Source organism: Elephantulus edwardii, unplaced genomic scaffold (assembly GCF_000299155.1).
Source record: "Elephantulus edwardii isolate Elephantulus edwardi_28Jun2011 unplaced genomic scaffold, EleEdw1.0 scaffold00072, whole genome shotgun sequence".
Lineage (NCBI taxonomy): Eukaryota > Metazoa > Chordata > Mammalia > Macroscelidea > Macroscelididae > Elephantulus > Elephantulus edwardii.
The window spans coordinates 10,341,474-10,364,291 of NW_006399822.1; the positions used below are offsets into that span (position 1 = coordinate 10,341,474).

Below are 22,818 nucleotides of genomic sequence, written 5' to 3' on the forward strand. Positions count from 1 at the left end.
TGTTGTACATAGGGTCGCTATGAGTCACAGGCGACTCGACGGCACATAACAACAACAACAACAACTAATTTTATGACAGTGTGTTCTTTTTATTTGTAATATTGTCTAAGAAGTCTGGATAGTGGACTACCTTCTTGTGTTTTGGACTGCTGGCCCAAAGGTCAATGGTTTGGATCCATCAGTGCCTCTGCGGAGGAAAGATGGGCAGTCTCCTTTTAAAAAGGTTTCTAGCCTCTGGGTGTTTAAGGTTTAGCATTCAGGGTAAACAGCAGGGCCGTGATGGCATCCAAGGGTAAGAGAAGGAGCAGTGTTTTAAGGAGGAAGGATTAGGATGGGATACGAGCCCCACCCTACGAGAGGCTCATCTAAGCCCATGGGACCTCAGCACAAGGCACTTTCTCTGGGGGATTTGTCACTGGCCTAGGACACAATAACCAGGTGCATCCAGCCTGGCTCATTTCTCCCCAGTCTCTGCACCAGCAGTCTGTATCACCCACAGGCACCTTCCAGCTATACCACAACTGACAGTCTACAGGGTCCTGGCCCATTGCTCACCAGTCTCTGCAGACATGAGACGTTCCCCTGACAGGTCTGAGTCTCTGGGAGGCCTTCTAGTGAACCTCCAAACCCAAGGAACAAGGAGGAGCTGAGAACCTGAACAGTGGAGGGGTTGGTGATGCTGGGAATTATGGACTTAAGCATGTGGGACAATTTTGACTCGATATGACTTACCACTGGTCTGACACTATTCTTGGAAGACTGAATTCTAAAAACACAGCCACAAATAAAATCTACGGCCATGGGCATATCTATAAAGGCAAAGTGCTTATCTTTTTAAATTGTAACCCATTATTCTAGCGGTGGTAATGAGGAAGATGGACTTTCTTGTGTTTACTTTGGGATACATTAATATGTGGATCAAGTATTATGAAACTGGCTACAATGGGATCAACTAGTAGGACACATTTTTTAAACTGGTCAACATTTGCTTGAGACTGTGCTTTCATAACTCACGTGGCCACATTATAGTTCCTGATCGTTTTTCATAAGCTCAGTATCATCTCACTAATACCATCTCACTCTCACCCCTATGTTTCCAATTAGGGAATTCAAGAACGGAGGTTAAATGCATTCTCCACCCTTAAGTAAGTAAAACACTGTGGTGATTTATACACAGGAATACCGAATACCGAATAAATCTGAGATACGTCTAAAATCAAAGTGAGTGTTTGTCATATAAAGGTTTATAAACAGGAAAGAGTTCAAAAGACATAAGCAGGATGGGAAAGCCAAGCTCAGGGATGCTTGTTCTCTGTTTACATGGTATCTCTCAGGGATCTGACATTCAGGGGACTAGTTGGGTTGAACATCACTCATTTATCAATTTGTCCTACGATGGTGCCCTGCCTGTTGCTTTGATGCTGTCCTATGATAGTGGCCTGCGTGTTGCTTTGATGCAGGGAGTTAGGCCACCAGAATTTGAAATACTAGCAAGTCATCCAACATGGATAGGCTTCAATAGAACTTCAGACCAAGACAAGGAAGGTGGATCCAGTGATCTATACTAGTGGGCATCTGTTAATCAAGACCCATTCCGTTATGAATGATAACAGACTATTGTCTGATACAGTGCCAGAAGATTGAGACACCAAGGTTAGAAAGCATTCAGAATGACAATGCCCACAACGCAGGCCTCAAACACATCATGAAGATGGCCCAGAACCAGGCAGTGTTTCCTTCTGTCCTATACAAGGTCATTATGAGTCCAAACTGACTCAAGAGCAACAAATACCAACAGTTGTGTTACAATGTTCCTGTCTCCATACGAAAGTCTGTGCCTCTCTAGGTTAAAGGAAGGACTCAATCCAATACGAAGTCATGTGCCACAGCCTGGAGCAGCATGGAGTTGGGAATTTATGATTTCAAGACATGGTCCAGGGCTCAAGGACGCTCTCAGGCCCATCAGATCATGGGTGTAATGGGGAAGAAGTTGCCAGAGAAACAAACAAAAGCCTTTGGCTCTTTTGCACCCCAACATCAACTATAGGAGTGCAGACCATCCCTAGTGCCGCAAACTTTGTACAGCCAACAGCCAGAGAAGCTCATCTCTGGCCCTATGGATACTCCGGCCACACCTCAGATCCCTGTCCTCAATGTCATATGCACACCACCAAGCCTTCATGAGGGGGTGAACTTGTAAAATTTGGGACAAAAGTCATTCCTCCTTCTTTCTGTTATAAAATAGTCTTCAGTATTAAGTATATCAATGCTGTCATTTAAAAATATAATAATTACTGAAGATTTTTATGTAATACATTTAACAGCAGGAAACACTCATGTAAAAGAAAACACCCAATTCCTTTTAATCTCTGGGGATCTAGCCTATTAAACATGGATACGCATCATAGGTACCTTGGAAATTTATCTCAGAGGTTATATTTTAAACCTAACAGCTGTACGTGAACAGGCATGTTAATTTAGGACAATAAGAAATGCCAAGTAATTCTGCTTAGAATATTATACTTGTCCTCATTAATGAATGGTGTATCCAAGAATGGGAGTTTTTTCTGTCAATTATTCAACCAAAATAATTTCTCTACGGAGAGATGCTTGGTTTTAACATCAAATTTTGCAGGCATGGGCAAAACACTGCTTTGCAAGCATTTACAATAGAAACGCTCAGTTATGGGATTTTTTAAAAAAAGCAACGAGAAAATATAGACAGTCAAAATATTTCACTTTTGGAAACATAAGGAATATTTGGATCTGAATATTCGGAATCTTCCCAAACAGATTCAGAAAACTCAAAATAATTGTCAGCTGTGGAAGTCATTTACTATACAATGAAATAAATGCACATACCTATTTTCATCCTTAAAAACTAAAATTCATTGTCATCGACTCCAAGTCACAGTCAACTCATTGCTGGCCTTCTACATGGTTTTCAAGGCTGTACAGTGCACAGGAGGAGATTGCCCATATTTCTCCCAAGGAGCTGCTGGTGGATTTGAACCCACTGCCTTTGGGTTAGCTAACAACTCCCTACAGACAATGCGACCAGAGCTCCCTGTGGGCACTCAGCACACCTAGAAATGGCTTTCTGTTGTGCATGATAATTTTGTTTACAATTTCATTCTTTTGCCCCAAGTTAGGAACAAGATCTGTTCCTAACTGTGTCTTTAATATTTTAAGTGGAATTTTCCGATTAGTGGGAACAGATGCATAGGGCTTTTACTTAGCTTTCCTTTCCTCCTTGCTTCGGGGATGAAATGTGGGGCTGTTACCTGGAAGGCTGGCAGCAGCCACTCTGTGGGAGAAAGACTTACAGCCTGGATCATCCCAACAATTCCACTCCGCCCTGTCGGGAGGCTAGGAATCAGAATCTACTCTATGGTGGTGGAGTTGGTTTCCGTTTAGTCCAAGGCAAGATTGAAACTTTTTTTAAAAGTTCATGTGTTGCCAACAAAAGTGACTGTGGGGAAGATTATGTTGCCAGTAGTGGTTGGTCCAATGACTTCAAAGATGGGGAAAATTTACATTAAAGGGCAAGTTCAAGTGGTCTCTTAGCTAGACGTTTATAACTCAGAACTTGCCGACATATCAGATTGCAACAATCCACTTCCAGGCCTTCTCAAGGATATTTCAAAAAAACCCTTCATTTAGACTGGATCTCAGAAACAGCCTTGGACATGGCTTTGTAATATTCTGTTTTAAGTCTACTGTCAAAAAGTTGGTTCTACCTCATAACTGGCCCCCATTGCGTTTCTGAGGTTGTAATTATTTAATAAAAGAGATTGTCCATCAGTCTCCTAAAGAGTGTCCAGTGCACTCAAACTGATGGCCTTTCATTTACCAGCCTGACACTCAACAAACTATCCTCCTGGAGATCCTTTAAGATTATAAAAGGACCGTAATGGACTCTCAGAAGGTGCACCAGAGCCTGTGTGGATTCTGCATTAATGACGTGAAAAATCTAGACCTACATAATATGAACTAGCTGTCCAAATGCAAGCTATACTGACAGTCTGGCAAAGGAGCTACATATAAAGTCAGATGAGTAACTCCATTATGGCTTCAGTATTCACAGTGGCCGGGTTTTGCTTGTGTGTGTTGCTTACAATTACGTTTGGATGATGCTTCCCTGCGTTATTAAATCTTTCAGGTTCAAACTGAGATGCAGATCCCCCAAGGGGTGGGGGGAAAGGTAAACCGTTTGTTCGAGAAAATGTTTTAACTTAAACAATCCTTTGGAGCATCATTTAATGAGAAAGAAGAAGTCATTTCCTCAATGGTACTCAAGAGGTAAAACTAAACTACCTCCAAAAAAAGAATCTTTTTTTTCCCTCCTTCTGACTTGAAGAATTAAAACTGTTATGTTTAAGAGTCATCTTTTTCTGGCTTGTGGAAGCCACTGCTGGGGCCCTGGTCATTGCCAGTGAGACACATGATATTTCTAAACACAGAGACACAAAGCAATCAGCTGTCAAACTCAATTGTCGGTTTCTTGCCTGTCCGTTCTTAGGTGCTGAGATTTCCAGACTGCAGAGGGGGAAAGCCACTCTACCGTGTGTGTGTCTAGGAGAGTAGGACTTGGATTTGTTCATTTAATGATACAGGATCTGCTGGCTTGGCTGAACATCCATCTTCTCAAGCCTGATCTAATATCAGAGAAATGTCTAAACTCTGAAAAGAACATATAAAATCAGGCCCATTGCTGTCAACACACAGCAACACCACAGGACAGAGTAGAACTCCACTGTAGGATTTCCAAGGCTATTATAGTCTGTTACGTGTTGGGCTGCAAATAGAAAGATTGGTGGTTCAAATCCATCAGCTGCTGTACTGGGGGGGGGGGGAAGGGGGAGGAGTCACAGCCCCAGAAACTCAATGAAGGTTGCCATGATTTGGAATCACATCGAGGGCAGTGAGTGTGGTCTTTTGAAAGCTTTGTGGAAGCAGACTGTCCCGTCCTCCTCCTGTGGAGGGGCTCGTGGGTCCGAAGCACTGACCTTTGGGTCAGCAGTCATTTTGTCACCAGGACTCCTTTTGAAAATAATACATTGTCTTTAATAAATCATTCAAGATCTGACATTCCTTTGTGAACACTTCATGTAATTAATAAGGGGAAAAAAGAGGAGTTGAATAAAAAAAGAGAAAAAAAATGTAATCAAGTAGGTTGACAACCAGCAAAAGATAATTAAAATGGTCCTGTTTTTGTTTCTCAGTTTCATTAACATGCAAATGAGATTCATGAGGGTTGATATTGTGCTTCACCAAGAGCCATAGAAATGAATTAAGAATGAAAATGAGCTTCACTGATGGAGACTCCTGATGAGTCTATAGATTAATGAAAAAAGATGATTTGGTCCAATTAATGACATATCTTTTTTTGTGATCTATCAAACCTCAAAAAGATGAAATGAAGATAAACAGGAAAATGAAATACGTCATCTCATTCCATGGGAGACAGTCCGTGAAGGTCTCCACTGCTTGAGTACAGGACAGAGAGACCCCATTCCAAGACCACCATTGTGATGCCCTGTGGTTCTACTTGGAGGGCAGTGGACCCAGATGGCCCTCAGAATGGCTTTGCAGTGCTTGTTAGTTACCTTCGTGTCTGTTTCAATTCAAGGCAAACCCATGTGTACAAACGCTCCATTGATTTGTTCAAGGCTGTGAGTTTTCAGAATCAAATCACTTGGCCTACCTTCCGCAGCACCTCTGAAGGGATTTGAACCACCAACCTTCTGCTAATAGGCAATACTTAAATGCAGCACTCAAGAACAACTTTCCAGGGGAAGGTGGGGGTGGCTAAGAGTACATTGTGTGATGACTCAAGGCTTCAGAAGCACACGCAAGGAGAGACAGTCCAGTCTCTCTCTCCAAGGAGAGACTGCCAGCTAAGACTCACCATCAGGCAATTACACGTAACAGACAAACACTTTCTCCACAGCTATCGGCAACTCTTCAAATGCCTCCCCCACATAATAAAACAATCTCGGTTCCTACTTTCTATCAACAGACATATACTATGAAGTAAGTGATTCTCTCACTTACATAATAGGAGACGAAATTCTTTTAAAGAAACTTGAATTTAAAACGGTGTCAAATTACTATATCGATGTCTATATTATGATTAGCACAGTGTGTGACGTGCATGGTCTCTAGCAGATGCACACACACAAATGAGCCAGTGGGCGGGGCGCTCACAGGTTAAAACAACAGCCCGCAGGACGGGGTCCAGGAGTCAAAGGAAAAGGCCATGACGGACATGGAACGAGGGAAAGGGGTGAGGAGTGAGTGAAGCTGATGCTGGTAGTTAATTCTCGGGGTTGTTAGCTCTGTTTTCAGTGTGTGCTAGTATTGTCAGGCCCTCTACCCCAGAATCCATCGCTGTTGCTCTTGGGCAAGCCTTTCCAACGTGCTCTGTCCGGCACCGTTCTTACAGCTGCTGCCCCACCCACTGCCCAGCAGGCCCATTGCTGGTGCTGACGTGTCAATCTAACTGGCCACGGGTGTGAGGAGAAAGCTCTTTCCCGGTTGTGTTTGAGTGTCTCCCAATCTAATGGTCTAGAGGGTGGACAGTTATAGCGTTAACCTCAAGGTGGTGCCCCCCGGGCAGCTCGAGTCTACTGACCGCTCTGTGACAGAAAGGTGGGCAGAAATCCACTGGAGGGTCAGCTATGAGCCAGTTCCAACTTGACAGCAATGAAGTTTGGGGATTTATTTTTCTTTTCTTTTTCCATCTGAAGGGCTCACCATCTATCACTTTATCAGATGAATAAGGTTTTCATTGTCAAATTCTTTCCAAAGTGGATGGTCAAGACTGCTTCATACTCCGTGAGCGTGCCTGAACCCTCTCCTCCACGGGGACTCTGCTGAGACCAGTGCCACAGCTGTCAGCACCACAGCTACCCACAGGCTAGCACACCAAGGACAAAGGTGCACACTAGTGGCCACCCCCAGACCGACCGGAGCTGTAAATAATGTTTGCTTTAAAATATTACCAAAAGGGACCACAGTGACACTAGCTTTCTAACTCCATGATATTGTCTTCTAAGTATGTGAAGCTATAAAACTATCTTTACAATATGTGACTGTTGAATTCTCTGCAGTTTCTTTTGAACATACTCATGCAATCAAATGCAATCTACCTAAGACATAACAAAAAAATATAAACGGGGCCTTCCTACAGGAACCTGACAGCCTTAATAAGTTCCCATTTCTCAACAGACCATGTCAATCACGCTGACATTTAAATAAGAAGTAAAGGTTACTTATGTTTAAATAATCAGAATCTTTTAAAGTCACTTATTCTTGCAAATCCATTTCTGTAACTTGAAACACAGGACTAATTAAATATTCAGAACTGCTATATCAGTAATAGGGAGCTCTGATGGCCTATTGGGTAAGAAGTTGCACTGCCAACCCAAAGGTACATGGATCAAATCCACCAGCTGCTCTGCAGGAGAAATATGGGCAATCTCTTCCTGCCTCTGAAAACCCACTGGAGGGTCAGCTATGAGTTGGTTCCAATTGAACTGCACATTTACAGTAACATGTCAATAATGAGTGTGTGCTTCCTAGAAAGAATGGGAGTATGCGAGGAGATAAACTTACTTCTCATGACACAAAAGCTTGTCACATTAAAGAAACTTGAGTGCTTGGATGCTGAAATGATAATAGAAGATCTCCAAGTAGCATGCACGCCCTTGGCGTACCAGAACTGATGCTGATGTCAAGTACAGCCAAGCATTTCTGTACTTTGCTTACTCAGACTTTCATTTCACTTTGCAACCTATCACTCAGGATGATTTTACTAAATAATGAAAATGGAAAATTAATGAGATTCCCTGCAGGCCAGTCAGTGGAAGGAAGTAGACTTACCATCCCTTCGATTAAGCCTTGCAAATCCAGGCCCATGGCTGCTGGAGAGCTCAGAAGAACTGCTGAAGGATGCCTGGGGCAAAGCGGGCACCAGGGGTTCATCACAGTCATCTGCAGGGAAGCAAAGGCCACATTTAGACAGGATGCCGCTGACAACTTTCCTGGAATCAACAGACACAAGCAAGCAAGCAAGCAAAAAAATCAAAAGCAAATCAGGGTCTGGAATCGCAATCAATGTACCAGCTGCTTATTTTACTAATAAAATAACCGCAGTAGATTTTACTAGTAAAATAATCTATTGTGGTGGCAGAGTAGGTTCAATGTTGGACAGCTAACTGAAAGGTTAGCAGTTCAAACCCACTAATTGCTCCTTTTGAAGAAAGACAGACAGTCTCCTGTCATTAAGACTACCATTTCTGAAATCCTCTGGAAGGTCAGCATGAGTAGACATCAACTCGATCAACTCAACAGCAGCGGAGTTGTCTCTTTGTTAGAGATGACACAGTGGTGGCCCCTATGGAAAGGAGCTGCACCGCCAATCCCAAATCACTCAGTTCAAATCCACCAGCTGCTCCACAGGAGAAAGATGGACAACCTCTTCCCATGCAATTTACTGCCTCTGAAAACCCACTGGAAGGTGAGCTATGAGCTGCTTCTATCTCAGTGGTACACAACAACTAGAGATGGAGGAACAATTGACGTTGTCAAGGATTTAATTGGACTTAGATCTACAATTAGCACTCTTAGCAGTAGCAGTCAAGAAATCGAAAGATGTGTTGCAGTGGAAAAGTATGCTGTCGAGGACCTCTTTGCAATGCTAAGAAGCACGGATATGAGTTTAAAGACTAAGCTGTGCCTGGTTCAACTACTTTCAATTGCTTCCTTCTGCCTTTGAAAGTTGGATAACAAGTAAGGAAGACCAAAGAAGAATGCATTTCTCTCAATCACAGTGTTGGAGAAGAATACTGATTATCCACCAAGGACTGCCAAAAGAACAAGTCTGTATTGAAGGAAATCAGCCAGAGTCCGCCTTGGAGGCAACAATGGTGAAACTTCATCTCATATACTCTGGGAACATTGTCAGGAAAGGCAAATCCACAGGGGGGAAAAATGTGCTGGAAAAGGTGGTGTGAGTCAGCAGGAGACTTTCAACAAGACGGATCAACACGGCGAAGACCACAATGGGCTTGAACATGACAGAGATGGTGAGGAGGGCTCATGATACAGCGAGGTTGTTGAGAACTGTCAAGTTGGAACTCATAGCTGAACCTACGAAAATCCAGTGGGTTTTCAGAGACAGTAAATCACATGAGAGGAGACTGCCCATCCTTCTCCTGTGGGGGTGCTAGTGGATTTGAACCACATGCCTTTGGGATTGTAGCATAGCTTCTTATTACTCAGCCATCAAAGCTCCCTATGTATGTGCATACATATACGAACAAGATATTTATACACACACACACACACACACACACACACACACAGAGATGATGATGTTGTTGTGTGCCTTGGAGTCACACTCAACCCACAGCTGACCCTCCACTAGGTTTTCAGAGGCAGCTAATCACAAGAGAGGAGCTTGCCCATCCTTTTCCCACAGAACAGCTGGTGGATTCGAACTGCATACCTTTGCGATTGCAGCACAGTTTCTTACCACTAGGCCACCAGAGCTCTCTCTATATAAGGATACATATGCATATGTGTATTTTGCATCTATCACACATATTATTTTTTTAAAATAAAGACTTGAAGAGAAAAAAGTATAAGGACTATCTTATGTCTACCATATGCATGCATGCTTAATTTATTTGGCTAATCTTTGTAATTTTTACATTATCTTTTATTCTTTACAATTATTAAATTGTTCCCAGTTTTGCTTTAATCAGAACTGTATTTCACAGTGCTTAACACACAATGGTTACATAAAATAATACACGGTCATTGGTCTAGATGTCTTAAAGGAATAATAATTTAAATTAAATAAGACAAGGAATTATCTAGATTTATCTAGAATTTTGTGAAATTCATTCAGACCAGAAACCATTTGCTCTTGAAGGCCTTTCCCAAGAATTTCATTACAGAAGCAGTTTTTTAGACTATCTCATTTGAATTTAGAGGCTGCCAGTTCCTTTTCTAACACATTAAATTCTTCAGCTAACTCTTAAGACAGACCAGATTTCTGATTCTTGGTTCCTACTTGTTTACTGATTGGCTGATGGAGTGCCATCAGCCTTCTAGTTTGAACACCAGTATCAAAAAGAACAGACATAAAAAGACACACAATCCACAGAGAAAGAAATTCTGCCTAGGCCTAATTAGAAGTAACATTCAAAATGCTACACATTTTTAATCTCTGTAGAAATGATGGTATGCATCTGACCACATATCCCAGCTACACGTGTGTGTACCAATGTGTGCAGGTACGTATTAGAAACACAGTTATTTTTGAATCATTAGCATTATGCAATTCTAAATGTGACTCTCCTCTAACAACAACAACAGCAAAAATAACAAACAAACAAAAAAAAACCCAAACAACAACTCCAAAACGAAAAAAGGCTGATTAATGGCAATTCACAATCAACTGTGCAAGCAAATTCTAATCCATATTTTAGATATAAAAAGCACTCCTCTGGTGCAATCATTGCCGACTGTACATATTTATTGCTCATTTGCTTTGGGTAACTATAAACTGAGAACAAACATCATTTTACTTTTAGCTTGAAAAGAAGGGGTTTAAATAAGCTTAGAAGGTGGCTGGTTCTATTTATTAGGAGAAAGACTGGGATCTGGAAGACGGGGTCAGAGAGGGACAGGCAGGGCCTTGGAGTATTCGCTAACACTCTAATTGTTGATCTGAGGTGTTGGGCTACTAACCAAAAGGTTGGCAGTTCTAACCGACTGACTGGCCCAAGGAAGAAAGGTGGGAAATCTCCTCTCATAAGGATTTACAGCCTCAGAAACCAGACGGAGAGTCTCCATGAGTTTGCCTGGAGAGCAGTGGGTTTGAGTCTGGGGTCTGAAGCAAAGGTTCCATAGTATTATTCATAATATTATTCATAATACGAGCGTTTCATTTCCCTACAATCTCTTCCACAACAATAAAGCATTTTAAAGTTTTTTCTTGTATAAAATTAATAATAACTACATTTATCAGTAATGACACTGTGGTTTTTAGCTTTTCATTATTATTTAAAAGTGTAACATGAAACAGCATTCACATTTAAACAGTTTTCAATGATTCTATTAAAATATCCCTATTTTAGAGGGAAAAGAATTTGTGTTAAAACACTTTCGGACACACAACGCAAAGATTTATCTGTGGTTTTCAGGTTCCTATCTCGATTTACTCTTCACACACGAAACTATGAAACCATTGCCATTAGAAAGATAATAGTAAGATCTTCAGCAATTTCTGCACAAGGAAAACCTCGATAGCCTCTCAGGAATCAAAACACGATATGCTTAGAAGTGACTGAATATGTTTCCATTGAAAGTAATTCACTTTATTCTTTTTATTCGTAAGTGCCACTGAGTCACTTCTCGCTCAAAATGACCCGACGTCCAACAGAAACACACACTGTCCCTTCCTGCATCGTCCTTGCATTAACTGCTATGTTTGAACCTATGCTTCAGTAACTGTGTTGGTGCAAACAAGAGGGTTTTCTCTTTTTCTCTAAGCCTCTCCTTTACCATGGACAATGCCTTTCCCCCAGGACTGGTCTTTCCTAACAAACATGAGTGCATCTACTGTACATGAGATGAAGTCTTGTCACTCACGCCTTTTTTGTTTTTTAATTCTATTCATATTTTATTTTAAATGTTATTAGACATAACTACTGAATTTTATCAGTCCCTTTTGACATACATTTCTTCTTTTCTTTTGCAGTCTTTATAATAACTTTTTGCTTTCTTCATGAATAATATCCTTAATGTCATTCAACAATTCGTCAACTCTTTCATCATTAATGTCCATTGCCTCAAAGCTATGCTTAGTTGGTTTTCAAATTCAGGTGATATAGACTCACAATCATTTTTTGGTTCTCGTGGATTTGTTTTCATTTTCTTCGGGTTGAGTTTGAACTTGCACATGAGCAATTGATGGTGTTGTTGTTTGTTACGTGCTGTCGAGTTGCTTGCGACTCATAGCAACCCTATGTACAACAGCCCTAAACCCCGCTCTATCCTGTGCCAATAGCATTGCCTCTGACACACCCATCCCGATTACCCCAGTCACTGAATCAATCCACCTCACAAAGGGTCTTCGCCTCCTGTGCTGTCCCTCTACTCTACCCAGCATGATGTCCCTCTGCAAGGACCTGTCTCTCCTTGCAATATGTCCAAAGTATGTCAGACCAAGCCCCAGAATCTTTGCCTCCAAGGAGTAGCCTAGTTTAACCCTCTCTAGGATGAATCTGTTTGTTTTCTTGGCAGTCTATGGTACATTCAATACTCTTCTCCAGCACCACAGGTCAAAGGTGTCAATTCTCCTTCTGTCCTCCGTAGTCATTGTCCAGCTCTCTGATGCATAACAAGTGATTGCGAAGACCATGGCCTGTATCAGGCGCACCTTAATCTCCAAAGAGACACCATTGCTCTTCAGTACTTTAGAGAGGTCCCTAACAGCAGACTTTCCCATCGCAATACATTTTTTTTATTTCCTGGCTGCTGGTGCCAAGAGTGTTGACTATGGAGCCAAGCAAACTGAAGCTGTGAGCAATCTCAACCTCTTTGCCATATCCATCCTGATGCTACCAGTTGGTCCAGTGGTGAGAATCTTTGTCTTCTTGACATTGAGCCTCAGTCCATACTGAAGGCTGCAGTCCTTGACCCTCTGCAGTAAGTGCATGAGGTCCTCCTCAGTTTCAGCAAGCACGGTTGTGTCATCTGTATAACGCAGATTGTTGATAGATCTTCCACCAATCCTAATGCCACGTGTCTCCTCATAGAGCCCAGCCTCTCGGATAATCTGCTCTGCATACAGGTTGAAAAGGTATGGAGATAGGACACAGCCAGAGTATATCTTAGAGGAAACAATGGTGAAATTTTGTCTCACAAAATTTCACACTTTTTTTAGAATTTTTTTTATTATTTTTTTTTATTATTTTGTGTGTCTGTGTACCGTCAAATCAGATCTGACTGGTACAGGAGGAAATTGTCCCTCCTTTCCCGGCAGAGCATCTGGTGGATTCGAACCATGCGCCTCTGGGATTGCAGTGCAGCTTCTTGCCACTAGGCCACCAGAGCTCCCCTAAAATCTCACACCTTTAAAGAGCAATCTGGCTACACTTCCCCAAGACAGATTTGTACGTTCCTCTGTGAGTCCATGGTATATTCCATATTTCTCATCAACACTGTAATTCAAAGGCATCAGATCTTACTCAGTCCTCTTTATTCCTTGCCCATCTTTCACATGCATATGAGACAGCTGAAACCATCATGGCTTGTGTCACACATGTTAGGTCTCTAAGTGATTTCAATACTTTAAAGAGGTCTCTTTCAGCAGATTTGATTTGCAAACTGTTCAAAGAAATCAAAGCTGATTGACTTCTTTTTTAAAAATTTGATTTTATTATTTTGTGTGTGTGTGTGTACTGTCAAATCGGATCTGACTGGTATAGGAGGAGACTGCCCCTCCTACTCCAGCAGAGGACCTGGCGGACTAGAAATGCATACATTTGGGATTGCAGTACAGCTTCTTGCCACTAGGCCACCAGAGCTCCCTCACTGATTGACTTCTTGATAGATGCTTCCAAGGACATTGATTGTAGACTCAAATAAAATGAAATCCTCAACAATGTAAAATTTTTCTGTTTATCATTAATGTTGTTTACTGGTCCAGTTAAGAGATTTATTTTCTTCACGTTGAAGTGTAAACCATACTGAAGTCTTCAAATTCTCTCCACTTTCAGCAGGCAAGTTATGTCATCTGTACATTATGCATGAGTCTTCCTCCAAACTTGATGTCACATTAACTCTTTATATAATCCAGCTTCTCAGATTATTTGTTTCAGCATGTGGATTGAATAAGCATGGTGAAAGGATACAAATCATGACACATACTTTTGTTGGTTTAAACCATCTACTCTCCCCTTGTTTGGTTCAAACTTCTTAGTCTATGCAGAGGTCCTACATGGACACAATTAAGTGTCTGGTTCATGCAGAACACCATACCACCTTCTGATGCCTTTCCATGGGCAATAAAATACAGCTAAATATTCTTCTGGTCTTCTCTGCTTTCAGCCAAGATTCAGTTGACATCATCAATGATATACCTCATACCACATCACTTTCTGTACTTTGAACAGCTCTTTCAATAATTGCTGTAACAATTTTTCAATCATCCTTGGCATAATTTCACTTGTGAATGATACTGATTTTTTTTCATTTCCCTATTCTGTTAAATCCACTTTCTTTGGAACAGGAAGAAATATGGATCTCTTCAAGTTGGCTGGCCACAGTAACTGTCTTCCCAATTCTGTGGCTTAGATCTATGAGCACTGATAGCATTGAATACATTCTTTGAAACATCTTAATCGATATTCTGTCAATTTCTGAAGCTTTGCTTTTCACCAATATTTTCAATGGAAGTTGAACTTCTTCCTTTAAAAGCATAGATTCTTGATCATGTATGATCACCAGAAATAGCTGAGTGTCAAACCATTTCGATTTATTTTTTTAAATGACTCTGTATACTCCCTTCTATTTTGTCTTGATGTTTCCTACATGTTCCAATACCTCGCCACAGAATCTTTCAGTATTGCAACCACAGCTTTGCTTTTTCTTCAGGTATTCTAGCTTGAGAACTGCCGAGCATGTTCTCGGTTCTGAACCACAGGTCATTGCACACTCTCTCTTATAATAATTTGTTTGTCTTCTCAAATTGTACTTCGAAATCTTGTTCAGGTACTTTTCTTCTTCATTTTCCCACCCACTCTCCGATCTTTTGAGATTTTTTTTTGGCATTCCTTTTGACATTTATTTTAGCGTTTTCTTTCTTTCTTGCCTTGTTTATACCCTTTTGCTTTCTGCATGTATGAAGTCTTTGGTGCCATCCCACAGCTTGTCTGGTCTTTGGCCATTAATATAATCAGCTCTATTATTCAGATGATCTCCATTCCTGTAGCATACACCCAAGGTCACACTTTGGCTCTCATGGATTTGTTTTCACTTCCCCCTCTTTGCCTTCAACTTGAATATGCATGTGAGTAATGGACAACATAGTCAACAGCCAGTCCCTGTCCTTGTTCTGACTAATAATATGTGTTTCTCCTCTGTCTCCACAGACGTAGTTGATTTAATGCCTGTGTATTTTATCGAGTGAGTCATCAGCCACTGTTTATGTTACTGAAAACAAGAATTTGCCATTAGTACATAAGTCACTGGTCTTGCAGAATTCTATCATATGGATTCCAATATCATTTCTATCACAAGGCATCTTTTCCAACTATTGATCCCTTTTTTATTTCCAAATTTCACATATCATTTACCAATAGTTACCAAAGACCCTTGATTGTATATTTGCTGAATTTCAGACGGCAGAAGTTAGTAAAAGTTCATTTCTTCATTTTTGGCATTACTGGTTGGTACATGAATTTGAATGACTGATCTTCTTTGAGGCATACACGACCACTGACAGTGTTGTGCTTCAGGACAGATCTTGAATGTTCTTCCCGAGGATGAACGTGGCTGCTCTCATTTGCTGGTCTGGCATGACTCACAATGAGAAGAAACAGGTGCAAACATCCATTAATAATTGGAACATGCAATGTATGAAATATGAATCAAGGACAGTTTGAAGCTGTCAGAAATGAAATGAAATGCATAAAGACTGATATCCCAGGGATGAAAATCTGAAATAGACTGGGATTGGCCAATTTTAATTGGACAAGCGTGTGGTCTGCTATACTGAAAATGACAAATTGAAGAGGGACAATTTTATTTCTCAAAGGACTTGAATACATAATTCTTTTAAGTCAATCAAACTTGCCCAGTTTTTAGTAAGAGTGATTTTGTAATATTACATTTACTAAGGTAATAATTATATTTATTGTGTGTATTACATGTATTAGCTAATTCGATCTAACAAATGTCCTGTATTCTAGATACTATCATTAACTCATCTAACAGCTGAGGGGGAAAAATAGATTATGTCCTTTGTCCAAAGACTCCTGACTAATAGGTAATTGGGCAAGATTGGTATCAAGGTCATACAGCCTGAGTGCTCTTACCAAAATCCAGTGCCATATTGAAACAAACACCAGTCACCTAAAACACACTTTACAGCAACATAACCAAGGCTGGGTTTTAATAGCATTTAACATAGTTGCTAGTAAAGACTCATCTTCTCTGTTACTTGGAAAGCCTGTTAATCTTGGACATGAATCCTATTTCCCAGAAGAATAAGGATCAGAGCGTGGAATGGAATGAAATGAAACAGAACAGAACAAAACACAGTAATCCATTGTCCTACACTAGGTCCCAGCTCATAGTGACCTTATTAATAGGACAGAGCAGAACAGTTTGATAGGGTTTCCAGGGATGTAAACCTTTATAGTAACAGACCACTGCATTTTTCGCTCATGGAGTAGTTTATGAATTCAAAGTACAAACGTTTTAGTGAGTAACCCAGTGCTTAACCCACTGCGTCATCAGAGTTCCTCAGGAAATCATTTAAAGCAACAATCAGACCTTCCACCAAGTTCTTTCTGACTCACAGCAACTCATGTCTCCAAAGCTGTCAATCTCAACAGGAGGAAACGGTCTCATTTTTCTCCAGCAGAGCGGCTGCTGGATTCAAACTGCCAACCTCAGCAGCCCAACAATTATCTCATGAGTCTCCAGGGCTCCTAGGAGGAGTGGCACAATAAAAAAGCTTCCTGCTTTATACTTGCTTCTTTGAACAGTTGTGACCACATCCCTCAGGTACCAAGTCAGAGTCCTCCAAACTGCCAAGTAGGCTCATGATTTCAGGGGCCAGCATCACTTTGATTTCCTCACTGCTGGTGCCAAGAGTGCTGATTGTTGAACCAAACAAAGTTATCAACAACCTCAGCCTCTTCTCCATCCATCATTGGCTCAGTGTGAGAATCTTTGTTTTCTTGATGCTGAGTTTCAGTCCATATTGAAGAATACAGTCCTTGACCTGCTGCACAAATGCCTCATGACCTCTTCAGTTTCTGCAAGCAAGGTTGTTGTGTCAGCTACATAACACAAGTTATTGATGAGTCTTCCTAGATATCTATCTATATCTAGGGAGCTCTGGTGGCCTAGTGGTAAGGACATGTGTGGTCAACCCAAAGGCATATGGTTCAAATCCACCAATGGCTTTGCAAGAGAAAGATGGGCTACTTCCTTCCCTGTTGCCTCTGAGACCCCCCCACAGGGTCAGTTATGAGTCAGGAGTCAGTCCCAATTTTATAGTATATAACAACAACAATGTATCTCTAAATATGTAAAGATAGATACACAGACACACACACACACATATATATAGATGTTATTACAGATATCTAGATGTTCTTGTAGTTGTTATGGCTGTCGTGTGCTGCCGAGTCATAACTGACTCATAGCTGACCCTCCAGCTGGTTGTCAGAGGCAGTAAATCATACGGGAGAAGACTGTTCATCCTTCTCCCAAGGAGGAGCTTGTGTATTTGAACTGCAAGTCTTTGAGAGTGCAGTGCTACCAGAGCCTAGTAGTAAGATGATGGTACTAATTGAAAAATGTTAGTAATCTGCTCTGTCTCCAGATATATATAGATACCTATCTAGGGTCTCACTTCTAAAGAATAGAATGAGAGAGAGAGACAGAGGAGAGACAGAGGAGGGGGGGAGAGAGAGAGAACACGAACACACGAGAGCACACTAAAGACGAGTGAGAGAGAGAGAGAGAGAGAAACACGAACATGCAAGAGCACGCTAAAGACAGAGATCTATCTAGATAGATAGAGAAAATCCCTAACATTGTGTGGTGTTAATGGGGTAAGCTTTCATTTGAAAGTAAATGCTGACTTATATCCCAAGTTATAGCCTTAGTTTGAAGAGTTATCCCAATTAATCTTCACAATTAATGGATTAATGGGAAAGCAGTTAACTTTTAATGACAGCATAGCCAGAGGCTGATCGACTTTACAGGTTTAATAGCAACCATTTAAACTCCAGACATTAGGACAAGAAGACCTACAAGCCAATCTCACAAAGCCAAGCAAAGGCAGAGGGGCGGAAGAAATAATAAAAAGGGAAGTAGAAAGAATATCAGAACCTCCACACATGACAAACTTTTATTAATGGATAATATAGTTGCATGTGACACCTTTATTTTGAATCAGGTCTTAGAATAATGCAGAGAAGAATACCATTACCATTATAAGAAGAGCAAGCCTTCCTAAAATCTGGCAAGAATACAATTAAGACAAATATTCAGTGGCAGAATTAGTGGATCACAAGCTTTGTGTGTGTGTGTGTGTGTGTGTGTGTGTGTGTGTGTGTGTGTAAAAAGTAATGTCACTTTGTATTGTGGTTATATAAATTTGCTCTCTATTCATTCCATCCTCTATGAGATGGATTGATTCAGTGACTGGGGTAATCGGGATGGGTGTGTCAGAGGCGGTGCGGTTGGCGCAGGATAGAGCAGGGTTTAGGGCTGTTGTGCATAGGGTCGCTATGAGTCGCAAACGACTCGACGGCACATAACAACAAATTCATTCCATCATGCAAACCTCAACTGCAGTTGCTCATTTGATACTTGAACAAAATAGCCACAACTGTGTAATCATATTGTTATTTTGATCAATACAATCAAAACAATTATTCCATATTTAGGTGTTCATTTCTAATTTCTGTAAATTGCCATTAATATCTATTTCCAATTTCTGTAAATCATCATTAATATCTATGCTTTCAATTGGAAACATAATTTCCATTAATCATAGTTTATACATACCAAAGTCTGCGATCTCGTTAGAAATGACACACATACACACATAAATATACACAGTGGTAATGTTGTTTTTGCCATCGAGTCAGAACCGACTCATAGCTGACCCTCTAATGGGTTTTCAAGAGGCAGTAAATCGCATGGAAGGAGATAGCTCAGCCTTCTCCCAAGGAGCAGCTGGTGGATTCAAACCGCTTGCCTTTGGGATTGCATTGCAGCTTCTTTCCACTAGGCCACCAGAGCTCGCTCTATGTATAAAGTGAATACAGAAATATTTATGTGCATAGTTAAACATTTAATTAATTTTGTTTGTACCTTTTCATTGTTGTTCAAAGAAGTATTTTTGTTATATCAGTAACAAAGCTTGTTTGCAAGCACTCATCTATTAGAATCAAACATTTGTCTCTGTGATCTGTTAAAGCAGAAATGGCTCAGGAGACAACTTACATTGTAGAAAGAACTCGGGCTTTGCCTCTTAACATCTGCCCTCCAAGGACCTGATAGAAATTGCTTCAACTTTATGTACAATACTTTTATCTGTGGAGTACAGATAAACACGTCTTCCTCAGAACAGAACTACAAGAACTTCATCTACAACCCATAAAATAGGTACTCAGAAAAATGTTCCACTTCCCAATGCATCCAAAGGAAGAAAAATGCCTTTTCACCAAGGACTTTCCACATCATTTCATTAATGTGTCTTGAAAATTAGTGATAAATTGACAAAAGAACATTTGATTTAGGACACAAAATAATGTGTACCAAGTGTTGTAGCAGCCACCCGGCATGAGAATTATCTTGACCACAGTGTTTGGCTCGCTCACCTTTAGACTTGTCAAAGGCCTGCACATGTCTTAGGCTTCTGATTTATGCTTTCAGTGTTTTGTCTTTGGAGATGGTTCCGATGAGGCGTTTCACAGTCTCAAGGAGCAGGAAGACGTCATCCTTTATTGACTTTTTGAGGGTTCTGCTTGTTTGTTTTCATGGGGAGCAGGAGGGTTAGGTAGTGGACTGTATCTACTCTTTTTTTTAAAAAAATGTAGGTTATTTATTTTTCATTTCAATGAACATCTACAGAGATTTTGGGATTCCATTCATTCATTGTTGCACCCTTCTCCCCGCACAAACCCCTCCCCCCTCCCCCCCATTTGCTCTTCTCCTTGAAACGCAAAAGAAAAACTCCCTCATTGGTACACAATCCCCCCAAGTATCTACTCTTAATGTGCAGCTTCAATACCATTTTAAATGTAAAAGGCCCTTGTAAATAGGAGAGAAGCTGATGAACTGTCTCAAGGAAGAAGTCTGTGACTTTATTAGACATGGTGGAAGTAGTGTAAAGACCACTCTATTCACTGCTCGCACGGCTGAGCCTGGTAAACCCCACTGTCCCTGGCCAGTCTGTCTTACCTCTCAGTAGCTAAGGGCTACTAGTTGCTGTTAGGTGCCATCTAGTAGACTTCAACTTACAGGGGACTTGTGAACAAGACACTGAAACTGTGCCCGATCCTATACCATCCTCACACCGCCATCAGCTGCAGTCATTGGGTCAATCATTCGGTTGAGAGCGTTCCTCTCTTTCATGGACCCTTCACTTTTCCAAGCCTGACGTCTTTTTCCAAGGACTGGCCCCTGTCCAGTAAGTTCAAAGTATGTGATTTCTTTTCTCAGATACATGAAAATCAAAGTCACAAAGGACAAAGTCACAAAGATGAAAAGGACAACTATCTATGGATATATAGGTGTGTGTGTGTGTATCAATGTGTGTGTATGTACAACTAAAATTAATTCCAAAATGATGGATAACAAAAATGGACACACTCCCATGAAGTAAATCAAGAAAGCTATATAAATAGCCACTCTCTCACTCACTCTTAAGACTGGAGGTTTCACAGGTGTATTTGTCTGTTTTTTTTTTTTTACTAAGAGGTAGGTTGAGTCAATGCTTTTTGCAGAAGTACTACAGGCATTGAATGAAAGGCATAGAATATAGAGAAATGAGTCAAGTGAGGGTCAATCTGTATGTGCTCATACACAGAACACATCTCTTTCTAGAACAGCTAACTGTAGATGCATCACAGAGGTGTTTATGTCTATGTTTAATCCACCTACCAACATAGATCAAACCACTGTAAATGGTAATGAAAATAAAATGCTTTAAGAGAAAAACAGATTTATAAGTATAGGATAGGAAATATTTTCAACTTATATTTTTTAAATTGTTGTTGTAAATTGTTGTTCTTATGTGCCGTCAAGCCAACACAGACTCATAGCAACCCTACATATACCCACTCTGAACTCTGCTCTATCCTGAGCCAGTCGTCACCAACACCCCTATCACCCTAATCCCTGAGTCAATCCATCTCATCCAGGGTCTTCCTCTCTTGTGCTGTCCCTCCACCCCTCCAAGCATGATGTTCCTTCCTCTTCAAGGACTGGTTCCTCCTTCCAATATGTCCAATATATGTCAGAGCTTCAAAAACCTTGCCTTCAAGGAGCAGCTTGGTTTTAACCTTTCCAGGTTGGATCTGTTTGCTTTCTTAACAGTCCATGGTATATTCAATACTCTTCTCCAACATCATTCATGTTATTAATTACTACACACAAATGCTTGTCTTTCTCAGCTCAAGAACAGAGGCAGGGGGAGAAAAACATAAATGGCTGTTGTATTGGTTTACTTTTACTGATTTAAGAAATAGCAACAACCAAAACACCTAGGTCTTTAATGGCTTATAAGAACTGATAATATATTATCTTCCATTTCTGGAGATTATTGTTTCTAGGTGCCTCCTGGGGCCCCTAGGTCTTGACTTGGTCCTGTTCTGTGCCATCTTCACGATCTCAGTCAGGCTCAAGTTCATTGCTGCAGTCACTGTGTCACATCATTTCACTGAGAGTCATCTTCTCTTCCACTGACCTTTTACCTTTCCCAGCATCATGCTTCTCCCCTGGAGAACTGGCTCCTCCTTCTCACAGTGTATCCAAAATACCTGAGATGAAATTTCATCATCCTTGCCTTGAAGGAACACCTTGGTTGTACTTCTCTGAGACCAATTAGAAGTCCAAAACCGGTTTTAATGAGCTAAAAAAAAATCAAGGTTTCAGCAAAATGACATTTCTTCTGTGAACTCCATGGATGACTTCTTCCTCCCTTTTCTAGCCTTTGGAAGACACTTGTAATCATGAGTCTGTGGCCCTTCTCCACTCTGACTTCTGCTCCTGCCCTCACTTCTCCATCTCTGACCTTTCTAGATAGATCAGTACAGTGACTGCAACAATGGGCTCGAAGCATCGTGGAGCGGAGGCTGGCACAAGACATGGCAAGACTGTGATCTGTTATGAGTTGTAGTCTGTTTGTAGTCTGTTGTAGGCTGCACCTAACAACAGCAGTGGTTATACTGGGTAAGCTTATTTAGACCAGGTTCCTCATCGCCCCCGTCCTGATATTCCTAATTTAGCTGCATCTACAAAGTTCCCTTTTACCAAGTAGCATATGCTCAACTTCCAGGGCTGAAGGCCTGGGCATTTCTGGAAGCGTTACTTTACGTGTCACAGCTGCCAAACTGTGGCTTTAGAACCAAGATCTGTTTTCTTTTGATCTTGTGATGGCAGAGAAGGAGTTTATGTATTTCTTCTGCTGACACATGCACATTGCTTCTAAGATAAGATCCTATATTTTGAGTAAGCAGTTAGTGGGATCTACATCTATAATTCTAATTTGAGACAGGCAATACTGCGTCATTCCCAAAGTTAACAGAGGATTTCATCATCAGTGCAGAGTCCAAAAATAGACCTCTCTTCTTGGGGCACCTGCTTCTCCAAGTCACAGCCCAGTGCTCCCTTGTCAGTTTCATCTTTCCCATGTTTCCTCAGGTTCCCTCCACCACCACTACATACACACACACTGCACAAGTGTCTATACAACACCTCGTTGGCCCTGTGAATCCCCACCTGCTCAGATGAAAGTTTCCTGGGGCATCAGTAGGGCAGTTACGT

General features: G+C 41.0%; 1 protein-coding gene across 2 annotated transcripts in view; it reads right to left on the reverse strand.

The window, feature by feature from the left end:
* Positions 1–22,818, reverse strand: part of CNTNAP4 (contactin associated protein-like 4) — a 329,264-nt gene that overhangs the window by 261,871 nt on the left and 44,575 nt on the right. For both annotated transcript variants that reach the window (XM_006888821.1, XM_006888820.1), the window contains exon 2: positions 7,888–7,998. In XM_006888821.1, coding sequence (XP_006888883.1) covers positions 7,888–7,998 — 111 coding nt within the window. The remainder of the gene's footprint in view (positions 1–7,887; positions 7,999–22,818) is intronic.